We start from the raw sequence: 21,002 nt of genomic DNA on the forward strand, positions 1-21,002 counted from the left end.
ACGAGTTCTGGGCAGGAAGACAGAAAGCTTGTTTGAAGTCTTCACTAAAATCCCCAGGAGTTACAGGAGTTGCCTTTGAGTTTATAACTAGAGATACAAACTGTGTGTCGGCTTTGGCACTCAGCCCTGACGGGTTAGAAATTCTTCTGTATTTCTGAAGAGCATTGCTTCAGGTCCATGAGTTGGGGATAAAACAAATATGAGGATGATAACTAGGAGATTTCAGTTTGAACTCAAGTGTATCTCTAGGAATGGCATATAAAGCCCAGCAGCTGTACTGTTTCATTACTAGATTTGTATTTGTGAATTTGTTGAACTCACAGGTTTAACTCACTAAGTAAAAGCTGTACATGGTGGACTTTCCTTTTAGATGCCTTGCAAACAGCCTAGTGATGTTGAAGACTTATGTCTAATCATTGGTTAAAGACTATTCTAATCAAAACAACACAAAGAGCTCAATAATTGACACACAAGGCATGATAATTTTAACAATTAGCGGGTAATACAATTTTGTTTTTTTGCATAAAAGAGGGCATTACAAAATGAATTCCATATTTCACAAAACAAGTTACTAAACAATAAATAAATAAAGCTTTCAAATAGAGAAAACCTGAAGTCTAATTAGTTATTCATGACATGGTACAAGAAAAATAAATTAAATTAAATTAAATTAAATTAAATTAAATTAAATTAAATTAAATTAAATTAAATTAAATTAAATTAAATTAAATTAAATTAAATTAAATTAAATTAAATTAAATTAAATACATATCTGTGATCAATACTTGAGAAATAAATGATTAGCATAAACAAACCCAAATTATATGTAATTCCACATGCTTTAATCAATTTATATGCATGGTTTATATTGGTTGTATTTTATTAATTTTAAGCTACCATGCTAAGCACTATAAAAACAAAACAATATTATAACAAATAATAGTTATGTTAATATTTAAATATTCATATATGTTAATGTTAATGTCAATATTAATATATGTTAACATTTTCAACTCATACTTTTTATAAAAGTTGAAAGTTTTCCGTATTTTTTTTTTTTTTTTAAATATCAAAAGATCAGCAGCTTAAAAAATACAATTACAACACTACCAAATATTATATATATATTTGTTAAGAAATGCTGTGCAGAAACAATGGCGATCTGCACACACAGGAATAGAAGAGATTAATTATTAATAAATCCCAACATACATAATCCAAATGCTATTTTTTTTTTTTATTACCGCACTGCTGTTAAAATTCTGTTATGCCATTTCTTCCTGTACCAAAGTTGCAAAACTTTATTCAACAATATCACCATGACTATAGGTTCTCAGTGATACAAGGTTTCAGGCTGTCATTCAAACCGCTGAATATTTTTTCAAATGTAAGTCAATCATCTGTAACCATCCAACGGTTGAACCATCTCCCAAATGCATTAGCAGATTCAGTGAGGCGTCTGCAAAGCAACGTCTAACGCAGACTGAGCAAGAAAAGAGGCTTACACCTGCCTGCGTGGATTTCATGCATGCCAGTCGTTTGCTGGATATCATTGTTTCTCTTCCAAGGACGAATGCCAAAGTGAGAAAAGCATTACAAACGTCTTACATCAAAAAAAAAAAAAAAAAAAAGTGTTCTGAGGAAATTTGAATGTTGATACCAACATCTTTATCCTGTGTAAAGCAGATGGTTCAACTTCAGGGTGTTGTGTTTTGTGCAGACCGGGTTGTAGTGATGAAGTGCAGATTGCTGGATATCTTGGCCTGATATTCAGGTCAGTCCTGCTGGATTTGCGTAACACAGAGCAGTGCGGGTTGATATTATGTAATTACTCATTACCTCCAACTTCTCTCCACACTCTGAGCCCAAAGCTCGTCCGTCTGAAGTCTCATCTTTTTTGGATTATTAATAAGGTTTCAGACCTGCTGTTTTGATACTCAGACATCTACCGACGGCAATATGTTTTCCGCTGTTTTTCTTTCTGTTTCCCCTTTCTGTTTACTTGATCTCTGTTTCCATCTCTTTAATCTGAAAAGTTTGTGGGGTCAGTTCCCCACTAATGAGAGAGAATACATAAACAAACAAGAGTATATGGGTCACTTATAAAGCATTAAAATGGTATATGTACAGTGCACAAACTCAAATTTAGAGTACTTGATCCATGAAATATTCTTATCTGAGTCACTAATTTTCAAACAAACACACGCACAAAGGCCCATAACTGGAAATGAACAGTGGAAGGTGAAACAAACCACTCACAGTCAGATCACAGCTCATTTGACGTATCTAGATTAGGTTGCGCCTGCAATATGGGGACTAAATGTGTCCAGAAATGTAGTAAAATCATCAGCACTGGGTTCCCAGCAAGTGGTACACTGAAAAACGTTTGTAATCTTTCTACAGAAAAAGGCTAAAAATGCTACAATAAAAACCTGTTAATTAGTTAATTGTACATATTCACTGTATTGGTTATATGTAATATTACTGTAAAATTATGTAATTTTACAGCACAAAACTATAAAATATATGTTTTTCACAATGTATTTATTTATTTATTTTTAATTACCATATAATTTATGGTGAAAAACAGTAAAAGGGCATTCAAATTTTAAAATTAAATTTTTCTTACTTTTTGTTCAGTTTTGTGACATTTTCAGTTTTTTACTTAATATTTATTGTTTGTAATATTGTTTTACCTAATATTGTATTGTTTGTGAGATATATGATTATAACATAGAAAGGCACCAATATTACACCCTAATATATGCTAAACATCACTAAATTTTTAGGGTCAATTTCTGGCAACCATAGCTATTTTACTATAAACTGAACAGGATTTTTATTTCTTTGTATAAACAAAAACACATTCTTCAAATTATCTTTTGTTTTTTTTTACAGAAAAAAAAAACCCACACGTGTGAGTATTAAATAATGGTCATTCTTGAGTGAATGATCCCTTTAAAATGAGGTTTAGGTGTAAGGTTAGAGCAGGGATAGGCAACGTTGGTCCTGCTGTCCTGTAGAGTTTAGCATCAGCACTCCAGGACCGACGTTACCTATCCCTGGGTTAGAGGACACAAAACATAATTTGTCTAATATAAGAACAACAAAAATCAGTTGAACATCCCCACCATGATAGAACAACAAATGCCTGTGCATTTAAGAGCAGCAGAGTGTGAACTAAAGTCACTATCCATCTTGCTATATTCAGTTTGTTTGGAAATTTGCAATTCCATAAGGAGCAGATCTGCTTGTGTGTGTGTGTGTGTGTGTGCGTGTGTGTGTGTGTGTGTGTGTGTGTGTGTTTGCGTGTGTGCAACACAGAGAGGAGCATTTAATCCAATACATTTCCTTACTGTTTCCCATCATGTTGATCCGCCTGCACAGCAACAGTTCCTGACACTGAATAACAAACGGGACCATGGAGAAACAGCAAGAGCATAAGCCAAAGAAAGAGAAATGAAGAGAGAGAGAGAGAGAGATTTGTGGGAGGGGCATCAAGGAAGGAACCATATGCTTTTAGCAAGAAAAAATTCCAGCTTGTCTTTATTCGCTGAGAAGTTAGAGGAGAGTGGAGAGGAAAACAAGAGCAGGGGCTTCAATAAAGAAACACAGACTGGCAGACTCAACGCTTATTAGCTTGAGCACGCGTGTCTCTGCAGTGACAACATGGGAGCAGTAGTGGGCACATTGACTTTGCAGACAAGACAAAGACAGCCATCCAGAGGTATGTTAACTAATGGCAGATTATCCAAATTGTACTCAACAATGCATAATTGTTAAATGGTTCTGCAATGGAGAAAGACTGGAAGAGTTTTGAAGAATCAATGACAACACTGAATCAATTACACAATGGCTAACTTAGTCGCTGAAAGAGCTCTTAGAGAAAAGAATGAGTGTCCTATTTGTGTTCAAAGACAGATAACACTTTAAAAAGATGAGATTTATGTACAGACAATGTTAAACTAAAGAGCTGAGAGAGGATAGAACGGATGCGAGGTTGAGAAGATATGCAGTTGACAGGCAACACATCACGGTCTGCTGTTTACAAATGATGGTTTAACCTCATCCCTCGCAGATAAACATCATCGACAGTGTGGGTGTGTGTGGCATGTTTGTACATGAGCGGGTGTTTTAACACTCTGCTCACATATCAGGCTCCGTACTGTTCACATGCGCCATGGTGTAGTTGTCATGGAGACAGCTTTCTAATGCTTGGCACAGCAGATGATGGAATGCTATGATCGACATGAAGCAAGGGCAGCATTATACACAGGAATATTATACAGCACTGCTACTGTTCTCGATCCATTCACATATCACACGTTTATTCATGATTACATTTGAGCATTTATTCATTCAGTCAAGCACTAAATTAGAGGCCATCAGCATTTCAAATTGAAGGGACAATCTAAAAAACACTGGAACTCTGTCCTGCTTATACATTTAAATATAAATTATTGCATTATTATTATTTATTTACAGAATACCTAATTTATGAAGAGCTAAATAATAATTCTTCCAAAAATTATTTCAATTTTATATTTCACCTTTATGTCATTGTGATGTTCTTTTGTGAAACGCAAAAAAAAAAAAATATATATATATATATATATATATATATATATATATATATATATATATATATATATATATATATATATATATATATATATATATATATATATATATATATATATATATATATATATCGTAAAATGTCCAAGCTGCTCTTTTACATACAATGCTGGTGAGCAGCTCCAAAAACTAAAAAGCTGCTCCACAAATAAGAAGTGTCCATACGATGAACCTGAAAGCATTTTAATATAAATTCAAATATTAAAGCAAAAAAAAAATGAATTAATAATAATTTGAAGTACAGATATAAAATAATTGTTAACTAAAAGCCAAGACTTGAAAGTGTTTTAAAGCTTCCAGACGGAGGAAATGATAGAACAATAAATATAACTTATTTAGATAAAATGTAAACACATTTCTCTGAAATGCATTACCTGCCTTTTGATAATTTTTCAGTAAATTCCACTTCATGTCATTTCTATTCAACCTTCTGCAATCAATTCAGTTCTGATTTATAATCATGAATTGAATTCTCATGAATTTAAATTCTGCACAATCACTTGCGAAGAAGAGTAAGAAGAGTAAATTATTTGAATGAACAGAAATGCAATTTTGGGGGTGAATTATTCTTCTACAATCTCCTAAAATTGTCTAAAGCAAAATTAAATTACTTAATAAATTTCTGCCATCTGGCAGATGGTCTTCTGTTCCCTTTGCTCCAGCCAAACAGTTTACCGTATGACAAATGCTTTGAGACATTAGGCTCCAAGCAAACCATTTCACCATTCAAAGATCAGTGATCCAAGACGTTTGACTGGTCCGGAGGCCTTTGCTTGGATTCTCAGCTCTATATGTGTGGAGTGTGACTCCAGTCCCAACCCCAGTCCTAATGAGAGCAGAGTTTAGAGCTGTAGTAACAAGTGATCTGCACTGCCTTACAGCAGCTGCTCATGAATATTCATCCTGCTGTTTAACTATTTCCTTGCAATTTGTCGCTGCTCTCTGACATCTTCCCCTATAAATCTATCAGATCACTGAGGTCAAGTACTCCCTGTGGTTAAATGTGGGCGGCTTGCTTTGGTAAACTACGTTTTAGAAGGATATAGATTGTTGAGTTTGACGTCAAGGGCTGGCTTCAAATGACACGGTCTTCTTATACGTACTGTCATGGTGGTGCTGAACTGCAATTTATTATTTTCTTCTACTTGTCTTTTACTGAGAATAAATGGTAGTAACATTGATAAACTCGACCTGATTGTTTATACTCGGCTCATTAAAAATATGTATAAATAGATACATAACTAGAAAATAAAACTAAATAAAACACTCTCCAGTCATAATTACTGGTTTTCATTTCAACCAGTGTTAAAGTGTGCCATTAAATCCAGCTACATTTCAATCGGTGATCTCTGCACTGATAATAACATCAGAGGAAGCAAAATAATAGTTGAATACATGAATCTTACAAGAGCTAAAACGATTTTTAATTTAAGCAATAACTAGTCAGAAACTGTACTGCAATTGCATCTAGCTAACACATTTAATCTGCAGTGATTTTCCTAATGAGTTCAGTAGGTACATAATCAATCTCAGTTTTAAAATCTGTAAAGACAAGGCTGACAAGAAGACGTGTGCTGTTGTTGTTTTTTGACTTTCCTCCATCTCTGTGCTAGAGGAAGCAGTCTAATGGCACTAATAGCTGTTTAAATAGAGGATGTGTCTTTAAAGTTAATTTTAGTGTGTTCCTACTTCCGCTGTTTTCAAGGATTTTGTAGCTTTTTTAAGCATTAAAGAGGAAGAGATAGAAATAGATGGAAGGAGATAGTTTCAGCATGATGTGCTCTGTTACTCTTCCACTCTACCAGTTATTTTTTTTGTTTTGTTTTTTTATGTAATGACATTTTACTCCTCCATTCTCTAATGATCCTTATCATAATCCTTCTTCTTCTGATAATTAAAACTACTTTCTTAGGTGTGTTCCCCATCATTTTCTCTCACCTTCCCTTTTCATTCTCACTATTACATCAGTTTGTATGTGTTAAAAAGAACATTAAATCTGTGAGAGAGGTGATAATTAAGAGTGATGAGATGAGGTTGCTGCCCTGTTGAGTTCTTGCATTAGCAGAAGCATCTCTTCCAGTCATTCCAGTGAGATCTATCCATTACATTCTCATCACAGTTATCAGACAGATCATACAATATCTGGGAGTTGTTCAAAATACATTGCTAATGGATGCAGTTTGCTTTGTTGTTATAATTCAGTTCAGCTTATTTTGTCAAGCTTGTTAAAATGGTTTGCAGTCTTTCCAAAGAGACAGAATTTGTTTGATTTGTCTGACAGAGATTAAGACTGAAGCAGAACTGGCCAAGAAATAAGGAGGATGTTGTAGAATCTGAAGAAATGAAGAAAACACTGATATTTGACTGTGGAGAGTTGTGTTTTAGATGGCATTACAGTGATGTTTTGAAAGAATTTGTGTCATCATTTACTCACCTTCATGTTGTTCTAAACCTGTGTTACTTCCCTTTCTCTGTGGAACACAAAATAAGATGCTTATCAGAATGATATTGTTGCTCTTTTCAATACAATGAAAGCAAATAGTGACCAGCAGCTATTAAACTCTTAAACTCATTAATAAAGCAGTCTATACAATTAATGCACTATTTTAACATAACTGTAAAATATTAATTTTATAGTCAATACATCAATATTATTACAAATTAAAAATACCTGCTTTGCATTTCAATGTTTTATATAACATGTTTTATTCCTGTGATGTCAAAGCTGAATTTTCACCAGCAATTACTCCAGCCTGAGTTACATGATCAAAGTGTGATGCTTAATAAACGTTTTATATTATTATGGTGAAAACAGTTGTGCTGCTTAATATTTTAGTAGAAAATGTACTTTTTTTCAGAAATCTTTGATTAATAAAATGCCCAGCATTACTTGTTATGATTTTAAAGCAAATCAAGATCAATTAAATGGGACCTTGCTGAATAAATGTATTACTTTTCTTTAAAGGTGCCATCTGTAATGTTTGGCAAAAAAAAAAAAAAATCAAGTCATACTCCACATTCCATAACAGATGGGGGCAGTATGCCTCAATAAAGTGAATTGGTCTACTCTAGAGTAACAAACGAGAAACGGCATAGTCTCTATGCTCCGCCCCTACTTTCACAACAACACTACAGCCATAGCCGAAGCCTAACTGTGCGTTCACACCAGGCGGCAAGGAACTCGACCGGAAGTTGAAGTCGGGTGGGGGCTGCCATCTTTTAGCAGAACTTCACTTGCGTTAGCATTCCCATTGACTCCCATTCATTTTGGCGTCACTTTGACAGCGAATAACTTTACATCTGAGGCGTTTAAAGACTCCGTTTGTCCATTATTTATTTCTAAAGATACACGACAATGTATAAAGGGCTCCATTACCTTCTATGTTACATTATGGCCCCGTATAAACAGTTTTTGGAAAAAATAGGCTAACGATTGCGTCATAACCACTCGACTCTCTGTCGCATTACCGTACAGACAGGAGGAGAATCTCGCAGGCATTTAACTTAATATTGCGTACTGGCGTTACATTTTAAAATACTATACAAAATAATTAATCAGAATACTTACTCCTGCTCACTCACGCCAAAGAACTCCCCGCTCAAGCTCGCCGTCTCTGCAAGATTAACAATGGCAGTTTGCACGCACAGCTACTTAGAAGATTTACATCTGTCAGACAGGTTGCTGACGTCGTCAAGCTTCGTTTGAGTCTGAGCGTCAGAAACGGAAGTGCTAAAAAACGCTAAAAATGGGCTTCACTTGTCTCAATTGAGTTCCAATGGGGTCGCTGTGTCCATTTCTTTTACTGTCTATGGTTCACACCGCCGGCGTCGAGAGCGTCAGAAATCGCTCTTGCCGCTCTGCTCATGACGCTGCAGAAAGATTTGTGAGCGCTCAGATGATCTAACGTAGATCGAATGCTTATTTTGTATTTAAAGCGGCCACAAAGCAAACAAGCTTGTTGATCTCGTGCAGACTAACCACAAGGAGTTATAAGTTAACCTCATTATATATTGTTGTGGACGAAATATTAGGATCCTTTACTTAAAATGAACAATCTCAGACACCTTAGTCCACGTATCACTTTTAATTTATTTTTTATGTTCCTGTACGCAAACAGGGACACATCATAGATTAATACAAACGCTAAACAGCAATAATCAACCTGTCCTTTATTCTGCTTGGGAAATAATGTGCCAACTCTCAAGCATTCAGCGTGAGACACACGCAATTGACTCTTTTCACACGCTTTCACGCCACACATTTTTTTTCACGCACAGAAAAACCACGAAGCAAAGAGGACACGGAGACCAACATACTAGACAGAGCAGGTTAGTTATGATATAATAAAATGGGTAATGTTAAGTTATAGCTAGCTAATTATCAAATGCAGCTACGGTTAGCCATCGCTAACATTAGCACGTTTATCGAACAGCCTTCGATACATTGCTATGTTATAACTTCCCAAAAACAAAAACACAAACATATAAAACAAACTTCTAGCGAAATACTAACAGCATCTAACTTACTGTTAGAAATGTTGCAAGTTCGGAGTCGAGCCTCATTTCTTTATGGTCCATCAGTTGTCTCCAGTGATGGGAAGCAGTGCCGATGTTTACTCTGGTTCGGCTCCTTTGTTTATTGGATTTGATTTGTGATTCCGAGCGTGGTTGTTTCCCTGTAGCGGGTGGTGGTGGTAGGGGTCTCTTGCCAAGGGCTTGAGACATCATTTCTCTCTCTTCCCTGGACTGAAATGAAGTAGGGAGCTGTACTTTCCACATGATTGATATCAGGTTCAAGTACACGCCCACAAGCCGTGCGAGTTATTCGTGTATTGCAGGTTGGCTGGTGGTTATGTTGCCCGCATACCGCCTCCCATGGCTGAAACTGGTATTACGACACCTGTCGGGCCGCGGCTAGTAATGCTAATGCTAATTAAGGTTGATATCTCTGCAGCACTATAACTTGACATTTTTTTTATGACATCATCGCCCTTATTTCTTCTCATTCTTTTGATGCGTGTAGGTCATGTTATGGATATTTTTACCTCAATTTTTGCATATAGCACCTTTAAATATCAACTTTTTAATAGTAGTGCATGTTATATTTTGAAAGCTGATGTCCAAAATCTACAAACCTGCATTGTCAATCAGTTTCACCAGAAATATCATGCGGGTGAAATTTTGCTGATGAAAAGCATAATGGTTTCTCAGCCACAAATTACCAACCAGCATAAGACAGCCTGATAGGACCCCAGACATTCATACTAAGCAGGTCTTTAGCTGGGAAAATCTGCTAAACATGACGAAATCTGTTGTTTTCCATAAAATCCGGAAATGGCTAATGAGGTCATTCTTTATCTTCTTGTGTGACTGTGTTGGTGCTTTTGTGTCTTCAGAAAATGCTGAGCACTATAGGAAATAAAGAATGAATAAAACTCATTAGTGGCTGAGAGTTGTTTTGCTGGCTCTGCTATACATCATAAAGCTGATGTGACCATATGTTGATTGCAAGGGGAAATTTGAGGTAATAGTTTGGCATTGAAAGTTTAATTCAAAATAGTTCAATCTTTTCACCAACAAATGGTTTAACCACAATATGGTCCAAATCCCTCATTAATTTAGGCACACGCCCCTAACATTAGCAGCCAATCTTTTATAGGTAGCCACACACACCCCAAAGTCACAATATTGGTAGAGTCAAAGGTGACACAATCAATTCCTCAAACGAATCAAGCTTTTGAAAGCTGCACTATGATCATACTCTTCAGGGAAATGAGCCTACGGATAGCTTTCTTACAGTTCCCTCTGCACACTTAATCAATGTAACAAAATGAGAAAGTATTTTAACATCTCGAATATTATAAACCTTTACCCGTTATGTTTATGGGTATATATGCACATGTGTGTTAGAGGATATATGGGAGGTTGTATGAAAACCAGGGCATTTATAAAGGGCTGGAGCATTTATATTGAGATGCAATGGCTCTCCAGTGTTTTGAGAAAGATGAAGGACTTCCCTCAAGCCACCCATGGCCATTTTCATTCATTTTACTGATTTCCCCCATCACCCCATCTGCCTCTCTGCCCACAACCAATCATTCTGCAGGAGCTGACACAGCAGCAGCAGAAGCAAGGCCTGCAGGGGGCGAGTGCACAGGTGTGAGCCTGTGTGTGTGTGTGTGCATCTCGAAACACATGTCATCCAAGTTTCTTTCCTACCAAAGTGAAAGTCTTTGAAGTGGAGGGGTACATTGTGGGTTTGCCCCGAGCACAGTTTCTGGTTTTGCAAAGGGAAACGGTGTGTGTTTCTAATCACCACTGACATTCATGCTTCCATAATCTCACCAGCTACATCTGAGAAGAATTTTATTATGCGGTCAAATTTATGGTTGTTCAACGCATTTTGAAGGGGAAAATCCTTTCATTAGGAATCCACACAATCAGGAATTTTGTCTGAGAGTAAATGATTTAGCAGCAGATTTTCCATCAGGTTCAGGATGGTCACATGGATTCTCATGCTGACCAACTGAAAGCTTCTTTGTTTGAAAGTGACTTTTGTGTGACCTGTGCTTCATACATTAATACCCTATTGACTATAGACAATGGACCTTTTTCACCTGCAAATTTCTGACCACACCTTTAGACATTGTACTGTCATCTATGAATGTGGAGCAGCATGATGGTCTCTGAATTTGATGCAAATTAGATTACATTATAATGTAAAATGTGTTACTATGCATTACTAAGGATTTTCTCTGTGATTAAATCTTTCTAATTTGTATTTACAATTTTTCAATGTTTATGGCGGTTTTTTTTTTTTTTTTTTTTTTTTTTGGCTTTTTCTGCTTATTTATCCTTGCAGCTACTTATTCTCCCGTTGTCTCCAGTTGTAAAGCACAAAGTGTTCCATTGTTTAATATTCATCAAACAACACTACGCTACTGGCATATTTACAGAGGTGGCAGCCAGTTAGCATGAGGATTCTTTCCAACACTTAGGAAATGACTGGCATACAAAAAAAAAAGAAAGAAAAAAAATTGTGTGAAAGTACTTTTCTTTTTTTCTTTTTTTTATTGAGTATTATGTACTTTTGAGTGAACATTGGTAAAATTACCCACAAACAAGTATTTTTTTTTAAAGGCCAGTCATTTTCAGGGTTATTTATTTATGTATTTATATAGCACCATGGGGTAATTACTGTATAAGCACCTCTGATTTGGAGTCATTTAATTTCAGATTTTTTTTTGTTTAAATCAAATCTTGGTGAAGTAGGGCATGATACAGGATGTATCCGTGGCACCATGCTTTATTGGGACATATAATTGCATATCATCTGCGTAGCATTGGAAAGCAATGTCATATGCATAATTTGACCCAGAGGTGTAAGAAAAGGAAAACTATTAAGGTTAATGTGTAAAAATAATTTCTCTTAAGAAACTTGAGGAGGAGCATCCGAGAATAAGTTTTTATTTACTGTACAGTGAAAGAGCAACTTCTGAGCAAGCAGTGGTCATTTCTCAGCCTGAAACTGACGTTGCTTTCTTTTTCTCTCTAGATAATATAGATGATGAATTAGAGATGACAATGGTCTCCCATCGGCCGGAGGGTCTTGAGCAGCTTGAGGCGCAGACAAACTTCACCAAACAAGAGCTACAAGTTCTTTACAGAGGCTTCAAAAATGTACGCTGCGCGGTATTTCTCATCCTTTGCATCACTCCCACATCTGCACATTTACTTTACACAAATATCTTTTGACACATTTTGGAATCTGATAAGAAGCTTATAGTGTTTATGCAATGCATCCTTGTGCCTCAATAACTTCTCTTATGAATCATCACATCTCATCTGCATATACTGTCCCCGTGGTTCTGTTTGCTGTGTCTCATCTGTCTTGAAAGCTCTTATTATTCCTCTATGCATTATCCAACGTGTCACTAATCACTGTGTGCTAGCCTCAAGCAACAGTCAGCTATTTCACAATACCAGCATTCACACTCTATTAAACACACATAAACAGTAAGGCTTGACAACCCACATAAATCTGTTAAAAAGCTTTACCAAAAACACTGTGTAGTATTTTATGGCAATGTTTCTCAACCCTTTTTTGTTCAAGCATTGAAGCCCATCATATTTTTCACCATTCTCATGAAAATAAAATCTGTTACATAACTGCAGGTGTTTTTTGTTGTTGTTTTTTTTGTATTTTTTAAATGTGTAATAATAATAAATGTATAAAGATCACATTTATAATTATAATAAAAAATATTCTATTTTATTATTTAACTAATCCAATTATATCTACTAAGGGCCTGTGGCGCTTCATTTATTATATCATATTTGCATGTGCAAGACTCAGTCTCAAGTCAATAATATGTTTATAATTTTAATAATGTGTTTTCTTTTCCTTTCAGGAGTGTCCAAGTGGAGTGGTGAATGAGGAGACATTTAAACACATTTATGCACAGTTTTTTCCACATGGAGGTACTTAAAAAAAGAGAAATCCTTAAATATGACATGCTTCTTTAAAGTACAACAGCTACATTTTAGAGAATTAAAGTGTTTAATGCTTCCATCTGTTGTCATTGCTGTACCAGATGCCAGCACATATGCACATTATCTCTTCAATGCGTTTGACACCAGAAATAATGGATCCATAAAGTTTGAGGTATGAACAATGTGCTGTTCTGGCAATATATATATATATATATATATTAGTGACATTACACACAGGATTTATTTTCTGTCTCTCTCTCTCAGGACTTTGTGATGGGACTATCTACACTACTGCGGGGGACGGTCAGAGAGAAACTAGAATGGACGTTTCATCTCTATGACATTAACAAAGATGGACTTATCAATAAGGAGGTATATCATATTTAAATAGGCAGCAATAATTAACACAACTTAATTCAATAACCCACTCAGTCTTCATGTACCTCCCAGGAAATGACAGAGATAGTGAGGGCCATCTATGACATGATGGGGAAGTACACGTATCCGGCTCTAAAAGGGGATGTACCAAAACAGCATGTGGATGCCTTCTTTGAGGTCAGTATTTAGGAATTAATTATTTACTTCATGTTAAATAAAAGTTTAAGTTTTGCAACAAAATGAAAAAAATTAAAATTAAAAATTAACTCTCTCTCACACACACACACACACACACACACACACACAATATTTCCATTATACTCAATTAAATTGGTGTTATTATAATGTGTTATTGTGTTGAATGTGTTATTATAATGTGGTTCAAAATATACTTATGTTTATTGATTTATACATTTCTTTTAATTTTGTGATAAATCATTTGCTCACGATAACATATTTACTTATGTTACGTTCCTCCATAGCAATTATCCATGTGTGATTTTTACAGACAAAAAAAAAAAAAAAAAGTCAGCGCAACCCTAATCAATTTTCTCTCTCCTACAGAAAATGGACAAAAACAAAGATGGAGTTGTAACATTAGAAGAGTTCGTCCTTGCCTGTCAGGAGGTTTGTTCATACACATGCTGGAATTTATTTATCTTTGCCTTATTCTTATGGCATCCGGTCACTATTTGACATTTATTTCTGCTAGAATAGTAATCTTAAACTTGCAAAATGACTCATGGCTCAAAAACAGCATTAGTTAGCCTACTTGAAAAAGCCACATACTGTATGATTATAAACGAAAGAAAGAAAGAAAGAAAGAAAGAAAGAAAGAAAGAAAGAAAGAAACAGTCCTCTGCAATGGTCATATAATAGGATCAAGTGTGAAAAGGTTATACTGCCGCAGTGTGGTCAAACTAATGAATTACATCTAAAAAATTCTTATTTTTTTTCACCAGGATGAAAACATGATGAGATCCATACAGCTCTTTGAAAATGTGATGTAGAGAAGAAGAAAAGAACACGCAAGAATGCAAGAGGGATTTTACGTTTAAATATATATTTGCTATATTTCACTGAACTGAGTTCTGGGGGAATGATGGCCAGAGAGGGATGAGAGTCTGCTTTGTTTTTCTCTCTCTGTTCAGTTTTTGTAACATATTCCATGTTTTTTCTTGCTGGCGTTGTGGGAAATTGCCATCACAGAATCCACTTTAATCCAGCCATGGAATAATATGTTTGAAAGGCATTTCCTTAGTGGGTGGTGATGGTCAACGTCCGTCTTCCCTATACGAAAAAGAAAGCCACTCAAGCTTTTTTCATTTGCTTGACCCTAGATCTCAGGACTCTACATTTGTTGTACTGGAACTGCATTCAGGAGGAAATACAACCTTGCGTTCTTTGCCAAAAGAGCTTGCATGAGAAAAGCCAGCAGATTTGTTCCCCATGAGTTGCTTGAAAATAATGCTGGCCTTCAAAAAAATAAAATAATAATAATAATTTTATGATGTATTTATCTATGACATTGGGTTTAAAGGATACTTAATTGAATGTTGATTGTCTTGTGTTGTAACCGTTGTTTATTAGCAATTGCTGTTTCCAGTCCAACCGCTTAATGTACATTTCAGTACTTTCCAAGCCATTTTTGCCCACCAGATCTGAATGAATAAGGTGGGACAGAAAGTAAAAGTCTGTGTGTCTAAGTATGGAAGTAAGTCAGGAATATTTAGGAAACTACTAAATAACAACTGTATTCAAACCCAACAAATGACAATCTAGTCCCTGGATACCCTTCTGTCCCCAGATACCTCTGCATACTTTCAAGAAGGACAAATAGAAGAAAGGAAAAGGAAAAATAATTATGTATGGGTCAGTGTCAGTCGGAAGACATATAAGCTATTTATATACTTGCAAGTATGGTGCCACATGAAGAAATGTCCGATGAGGCAGATATAAACTGTGAAAACAAAGTATTAGAAATATGCTGTGCAATTCATATCTCAGTCAAAACCGATTAAAAACATTTGTGGAATAACATTCAGTTGTGTTTTCTTATTTTATTGTGTATACTCTGAAGATTTTGGGTCATTCGTTAGGGCTATTATTTTTCCTAGGTGCTGGTAGAGTATATGAAGGGCACCACTTTATTGTGAATTATTATAATTTATTGATTGACATTTCAAATTCATTTTGTTTAATGTTAATCATTTATGTAAACGTTTTATTAAAATGTTTCACAACTTGCTTCAGAGACAACAGAAGAAAAAAAAAAAAATATATATATATATATATATCTCCTAATAAAACCACGGTACTTGAATAGTATTTTTGTTTTACTTCGAACAATAATGTTTACAGCGCATTTCTTTTATCACTGCACACAATTCGCGAGAGGAATACATTTAATTTAAATCTTCCAACACGCTTATTAGCCGGATGACTGTCAAGCTCTACTTGTATCTCAATGCAGCCCCAGCCTCCGTGAAATGGAGCGGATTCATTGGCTGAGCAGAAGGACCGTCCTAGTAATGGGCGTGACATACTGTATCCATCCTGCTCTCGAGCGCGCGGCACTGTTCAGTCTACTTACAGCCACTCATATAGCCTACAGAGATGGATCTCGAACAAATGGGACCCCAAACCTTCCTGTACGGTATGTGATGCTAGAAATACTTACCTTGATCTGTTCTTGTCATATAGTCTATTAGATCCCACGTATTGTACGTAAACGTGGCAAAATGCACTTGTAAGAGCATGGCGTAATGTAGCTTGCCAACCAGCCCAAGTTATAATTTCAGGTTTAACTTGCTTAAAAACACATGTTGAGGTGGTAACTAGTATAAATGCATTGTAATATAGCTATTAAATGGCCGTATGTGGAGTGACATTCAACTACAGCACGTGTAGAGCATGAATTCACACTAGCTAATCGGTTAGCACTACCGTTAGATCGGGGTAAATTAACCAACCCTGCTCCTGGAGATCGACTGTCCTACAAAGATAAGCTCCAATCCTAATCAAACACACCTGAAGCAACTAATTACGGTCTTCAGGATCAGTTAAAAATTAAAGTCGGGTGTGTTTGATTAGGGTTGGAGCTAAACTTTGCAGGACAGTCGATCGGCAGGAGCAGGGTTGGTTGCCCCTGCTAGATTATACACATAGTGGCAGTTAGCAATTAAGCTGACAGCTATTTGTGTTCGTTCTAGCCTTTATGGTCAAATTCATAATAAACGTATTGGATAGGTTATTAATAAAATGACTCTTTCACAGTTCGTGTCTCCCTTCACGCGCTCTCTAAACACGTGTGCTAGCGCTCCAAAATGGCGTCACTGTGCTCCACGTGTTAGATGAGACAATGCATCAAGTGTCGGAATCTCGTTTTCTAGCATTTCACTTAAAACTGTATTCTTCATTATTTGTCATAAATCAATGGAATGTTATTGGATACTTTTTCTAATTGTCGTTTTCCTAACAAACCCAGGTTATTTTCTCTAATTATACCAACGCTAATGGCCTCTGAAACCATTGGTATCCTTGTTCTCCATCATCGAAGTTACTTGCTTACAATGGAAACTCGGCCCTGGTTTAAAATTCGTCTGCATTGTCGGACCTTAAACAGTACATTAAAATTTCAACCTGTAGAGCATCTCACAAACCTTGCCACGTGAAACCATGACTGTGTTTTGTTGCATTAGAATGTCGTTTTAAATTTAGTTTTTAAAAAAACGATGCAGTGAAATGAAGGCTATAAAATTATTTAAATTAATCGGTACAGGAAACCGGGCACTCTTATGATTCATTCACGAATCGGATTGAATCGAGCGGTTCACTGACTCGTTTATAAACCATAGTCTGTATTGTGGACCACGTGCCAAAGTAAATGAATCACTTCATTGGTTTGAAGAGAGATTTGCTTGAGAATATAAGCTTACAGAAGTAAGTTAAATTTCTAATTAAAGGAGGGATCTTAATGCTTTTTTTATTTTATTTTTTTATAAACTTTGTTCGTTTTTACAGGTTGTGAGCTCAAAGCAGGCAAAGAGGTCAGTTTTAATCCGGAAGATGACGATTGTGATCATCAGTTATCAGTCAGAATGGTAAGTGGCCTTTTTTAAACAGTCCACCGATTTTCAGTAACTTGTAAATTTCAAATTTGTTGTTTCATATTGTTTATCTGTTATTGTTGCAGGTCTGCGTTGACCCCAAAACAAAAGATGAACTGAACGTCGTGGAGATCGAAGGGGAAGATTCAGAGGGTCAGAAGGTCAAGGCAGTTCTGGCCACGCTCAAGCCGTCCTCTCTCCCCAGTGTAAGTACAATGTCCATCCAGTAAGCAGTGTCATTTCACACATCTTTTGGGTAAACTTGAGTTGATCTCAATGAATTGCTCTTGGTGATTTTCACTAAAGGTGTGTTTGGGTGGATTTGAGATCACTCCACCTGTTGTGTTCCGTCTACGCTCTGGTTCCGGTCCGGTTCACATTAGTGGACAGCATCTCGTCAGTGAGTATTTCATTAAAAAAAAAATAATAATAATAATGGAAAACTGCTTCAGGAATTTTCAGGAAGCTTCATATTTATTTTTTTATATTTTTTTTTTCAGTCATGGGAGGAGACCAGTCCTTTGATGAAGACGAGGAGGAGGAAGAAGAGGAGGAGACACTGACCACAGCTAAGAAGAGGCCAGCGTTGGCGTCTCAGAATCCTTCAGTAAGTTCTGGAATGAATTAGGATCTTATAATTGAGATATATGTATGTGTAATTTGTGGCTCATTTTCTAATCGGCTTTATCTCATAGAAAAAAATGAAGTTGGAAGCAGAAGAGGAGGAGGAGGAGGATGATGATGATGACGATGATGATGATGAGTAAGTATAGTCTTTGCCATTGATGTAAGGTCATACGTATTTATTGTTTTAGAAATAGTATATTTTTTTTAAAATAAGAAATTAAATAATATTTCCATTTTACCTTCCAGGGATGACGATGATGATGAGGAGGAGGATGGTGAAGATGATGAGGAGGAGGAAAGTGAAGAAGAAACTCCTGTAAAGGTAAAAGCAGTTAATCAGGCCCTGCATCTTGTAGGATGTTTAAAAGTGTGATCAGAAATGCTTATTGTCCCGATTGTTCTTTGAGGAAAAGAAGGCACCATCCAAACCACAGACCCCTGCACAGAACGGAAAAGGACCCAAGGCCAATACGCCTGCTAAACAGAACAAGACTCCTGAAAAGAACAAAAAGGATGACAAAAAAGCACAGTCACCCAAAACGCCACAGACGCCACGGGTTTTCACTGTCCCAGAGATCAAATCCAAGATGATGGCGAGTGTAGAAAAGGTATGCTTCCTTAGCATCCTCTCTGCATACAGAGTCACAATGAGTTATTGTGTTTATTAAGAAACCATTATCATTCTGTGCTTTGGGTATTATGGGAAAAGGTTGGTTAGTGCATGATATTTATGAAAATAAAGAAAAATAGCACTCTAACCCCTTTCTCTCTCTCTCTCTCTCTCTCTCTCTCTCTCTCTCTCTCTCTCTCAGGGTGTAGCATTGCCAAAATTACAGCCGAAGTTTGAGAACTATGTAAAGAACGGCTTCAGAGTCACAGATGCAAAGGTATGTGCACTGCTATTGTGCTTATGTTGTTTTGATGTAGATATTTGTGTCAACAACAAATAAGAATGTCCAAGACTGATTGGTAATTTTTTATATATATATATATATATATATATATATATATATATATATATATATATATATATATATATATATATATATATATATATATATATATAGATTTGCCATTTAGTAATTTTTGTAATATTTATTAAGTTTTACATAAATGCTTCATTGCTTTTCATCTAAGAATTGAGAAAAGTTGACTTTCATAGTTTTTTTTTTTTTTTTTTTTCAAATGTTAAAAAATAAATTAAAGTAAAAAATTTAATTACCGAAGAGGTGTATTCAAGTCGTTGTATGCTTAAATTAATGATAATAAGTTCCTATCATGAAAGAAGGTCTTACCTGTTCTTCTGTTTTGTTTCTCCCAAGGTAATCGAGGAGCTCTGGAAATGGAGACAGAGTGTCAAATAAAAGAACTAAAACCCCTTTTATCTTGCTTAAATTATTAGGCACCCTTTTTTTTACCCTTTTTTTTTTTTTTTTTTTTTGAGCATGATTTTACTTTTTGGTTAACTTCAATTTTTGTCCAAAATATTCCTCAGTTTTTATCTAAATCCGTGCCATTCTTTGAAAAGAGAGTCTCAGAACTTGACCTTTTTCATCCTTTGCAATCTGGCCTCCCTCACCCCTGTGGTGTTGTCATGTGCAGGGAGTGTGGCCTTCATTTGGTGGCTTGTTGACTACCCGTCCATGGTTTCTTTAAAATGACATTGAAATGTGTATGGCATTCTGATTAGAGATGTGCATGAGAATCAATTTACTGAAATCATCTTAACGTGATTTGTAATGCAGGATTCATGGGTTTCAGAATAGTATCAGTGATGAATTCCAGTATGTCAGCAGTTCACGTTGTAATTGCCAATATCAGTATACTGTAAAATGCTTTGTAATTGCCAATATCAGTATACTGTAAAATGCTTGAATGTGGGATGTATTAAATGTTTGGGATTGATTAGTCAACTGTAAGAAATCCGAATGTCAACAATGAATACTGAAGTTAATATGACAGTCTGTGCAGCTAAATCTAATCTCTGGACTGCAATTCAGATGTGGTTCACTTTTTTGATGACCTTAAATCTGTTTAAATACAAATAAAGTTTATATTTCACAAGTGTTAACCCAATTTAATGTGGCTCTTAAAATTCCACTTGGAGAAGTCAGGACTGTTTTGATGGGTTTCCCCAAGGTTTGTTATATGCTTGACTGTGACATCTATGTCTAATAGTTTCTTAGCTAGTCTGACTCTGAACACTAATGACTGAATAAATATTTTTTTTTATGTACCCAATGTAAAGTTATGACCAGCCTTGAAGAAGAAATTAGATTACTTACTAGTAAGACTAGTGTAAGCATTATGCACCTTGAATTGTATGATCACTCAAAATTATTACCAGGTAAATACAATGAGATTCCAGAATAATATTAAACCATACAACTGACACAAAAAGTGAACGAATAATTCAAGTCTTCCAATTGGAGGGAACGTGTGAATGAAAAGATTGGATGTACTTAAAAGAATGAGAGAGCAATAATAAGGGTACATATTAAATATTAGTTTATTATTTGTATAGAGCTTTTCATGAAAATGAAAGCTTCACAGAAAATCAAAGTTTCTAAGTGATTTTCTTATTGCAGATCTGTACCAACAACAAAAAAAATGCAGTCAGTGGCATGTATTCTAACAAACGGTGAACATTATTAAGAGCAATGATTGTATGTTGTGATCAAACTTTCAGGATTTCAATTTATTCGTTCTTATGTTGGTACCGGGTGGCATCATCTGAGGTGGATGGAATCTTCTCTT

The 21,002-nt window shown here is 35.6% G+C and overlaps 2 protein-coding genes across 5 annotated transcripts in view; both read left to right on the forward strand.

Annotated features, from left to right (window-relative positions):
* Window positions 1–15,549, forward strand: part of LOC128021229 (Kv channel-interacting protein 1) — a 35,478-nt gene extending 19,929 nt beyond the window's left edge. For 2 of the 3 annotated variants that reach the window (XM_052608284.1, XM_052608286.1), the window contains exons 2-8: window positions 12,194–12,318; window positions 13,050–13,119; window positions 13,233–13,303; window positions 13,396–13,503; window positions 13,582–13,686; window positions 14,074–14,136; window positions 14,472–15,549. In XM_052608284.1, coding sequence (XP_052464244.1) covers window positions 12,194–12,318; window positions 13,050–13,119; window positions 13,233–13,303; window positions 13,396–13,503; window positions 13,582–13,686; window positions 14,074–14,136; window positions 14,472–14,519 — 590 coding nt within the window. In that variant the 3' untranslated portion in view covers window positions 14,520–15,549. Of the gene's footprint in view, window positions 1–3,490; window positions 3,728–12,193; window positions 12,319–13,049; window positions 13,120–13,232; window positions 13,304–13,395; window positions 13,504–13,581; window positions 13,687–14,073; window positions 14,137–14,471 lie in introns of those variants that run through there. The other variant, XM_052608285.1, reaches the window with a different exon arrangement.
* A 465-nt stretch (window positions 15,550–16,014) lies between these two features.
* LOC128021228 (nucleophosmin) lies at window positions 16,015–20,316 on the forward strand. Of its 2 annotated transcripts, none has more exons than XM_052608283.1 (10): window positions 16,015–16,165; window positions 17,533–17,612; window positions 17,705–17,824; window positions 17,925–18,018; window positions 18,119–18,225; window positions 18,314–18,381; window positions 18,492–18,567; window positions 18,659–18,853; window positions 19,058–19,132; window positions 19,568–20,316. In XM_052608283.1, the coding sequence occupies exons 1-10, from the start codon at window positions 16,126–16,128 to the stop codon at window positions 19,607–19,609; spliced, it is 897 nt and encodes a 298-aa protein (XP_052464243.1). In that variant the 5' UTR covers window positions 16,015–16,125; the 3' UTR covers window positions 19,610–20,316. The 2 variants fall into 2 exon arrangements, with proteins under 2 accessions (XP_052464243.1, XP_052464242.1); XM_052608282.1 differs by having other exon boundaries at window positions 16,016–16,165; window positions 18,653–18,853.
* Window positions 20,317–21,002: the final 686 nt, after the last annotated feature.

This window comes from Carassius gibelio, chromosome A10 (assembly GCF_023724105.1).
Source record: "Carassius gibelio isolate Cgi1373 ecotype wild population from Czech Republic chromosome A10, carGib1.2-hapl.c, whole genome shotgun sequence".
Taxonomy (NCBI): Eukaryota; Metazoa; Chordata; class Actinopteri; order Cypriniformes; family Cyprinidae; genus Carassius; species Carassius gibelio.

Bases quoted from the DNA above. Each gene is read 5' to 3' on its own strand.
- LOC128021228 (XM_052608282.1), top strand. From the start codon at position 16,126: ATGGATCTCGAACAAATGGGACCCCAAACCTTCCTGTACG. The intron at 16,166-17,532 runs GTATGTGATGCT...TCGTTTTTACAG, and splicing joins ACCCCAAACCTTCCTGTACG to GTTGTGAGCTCAAAGCAGGC. The intron at 18,568-18,652 runs GTAAAAGCAGTT...TTGTTCTTTGAG, and splicing joins AAGAAGAAACTCCTGTAAAG to GAAAAGAAGGCACCATCCAA.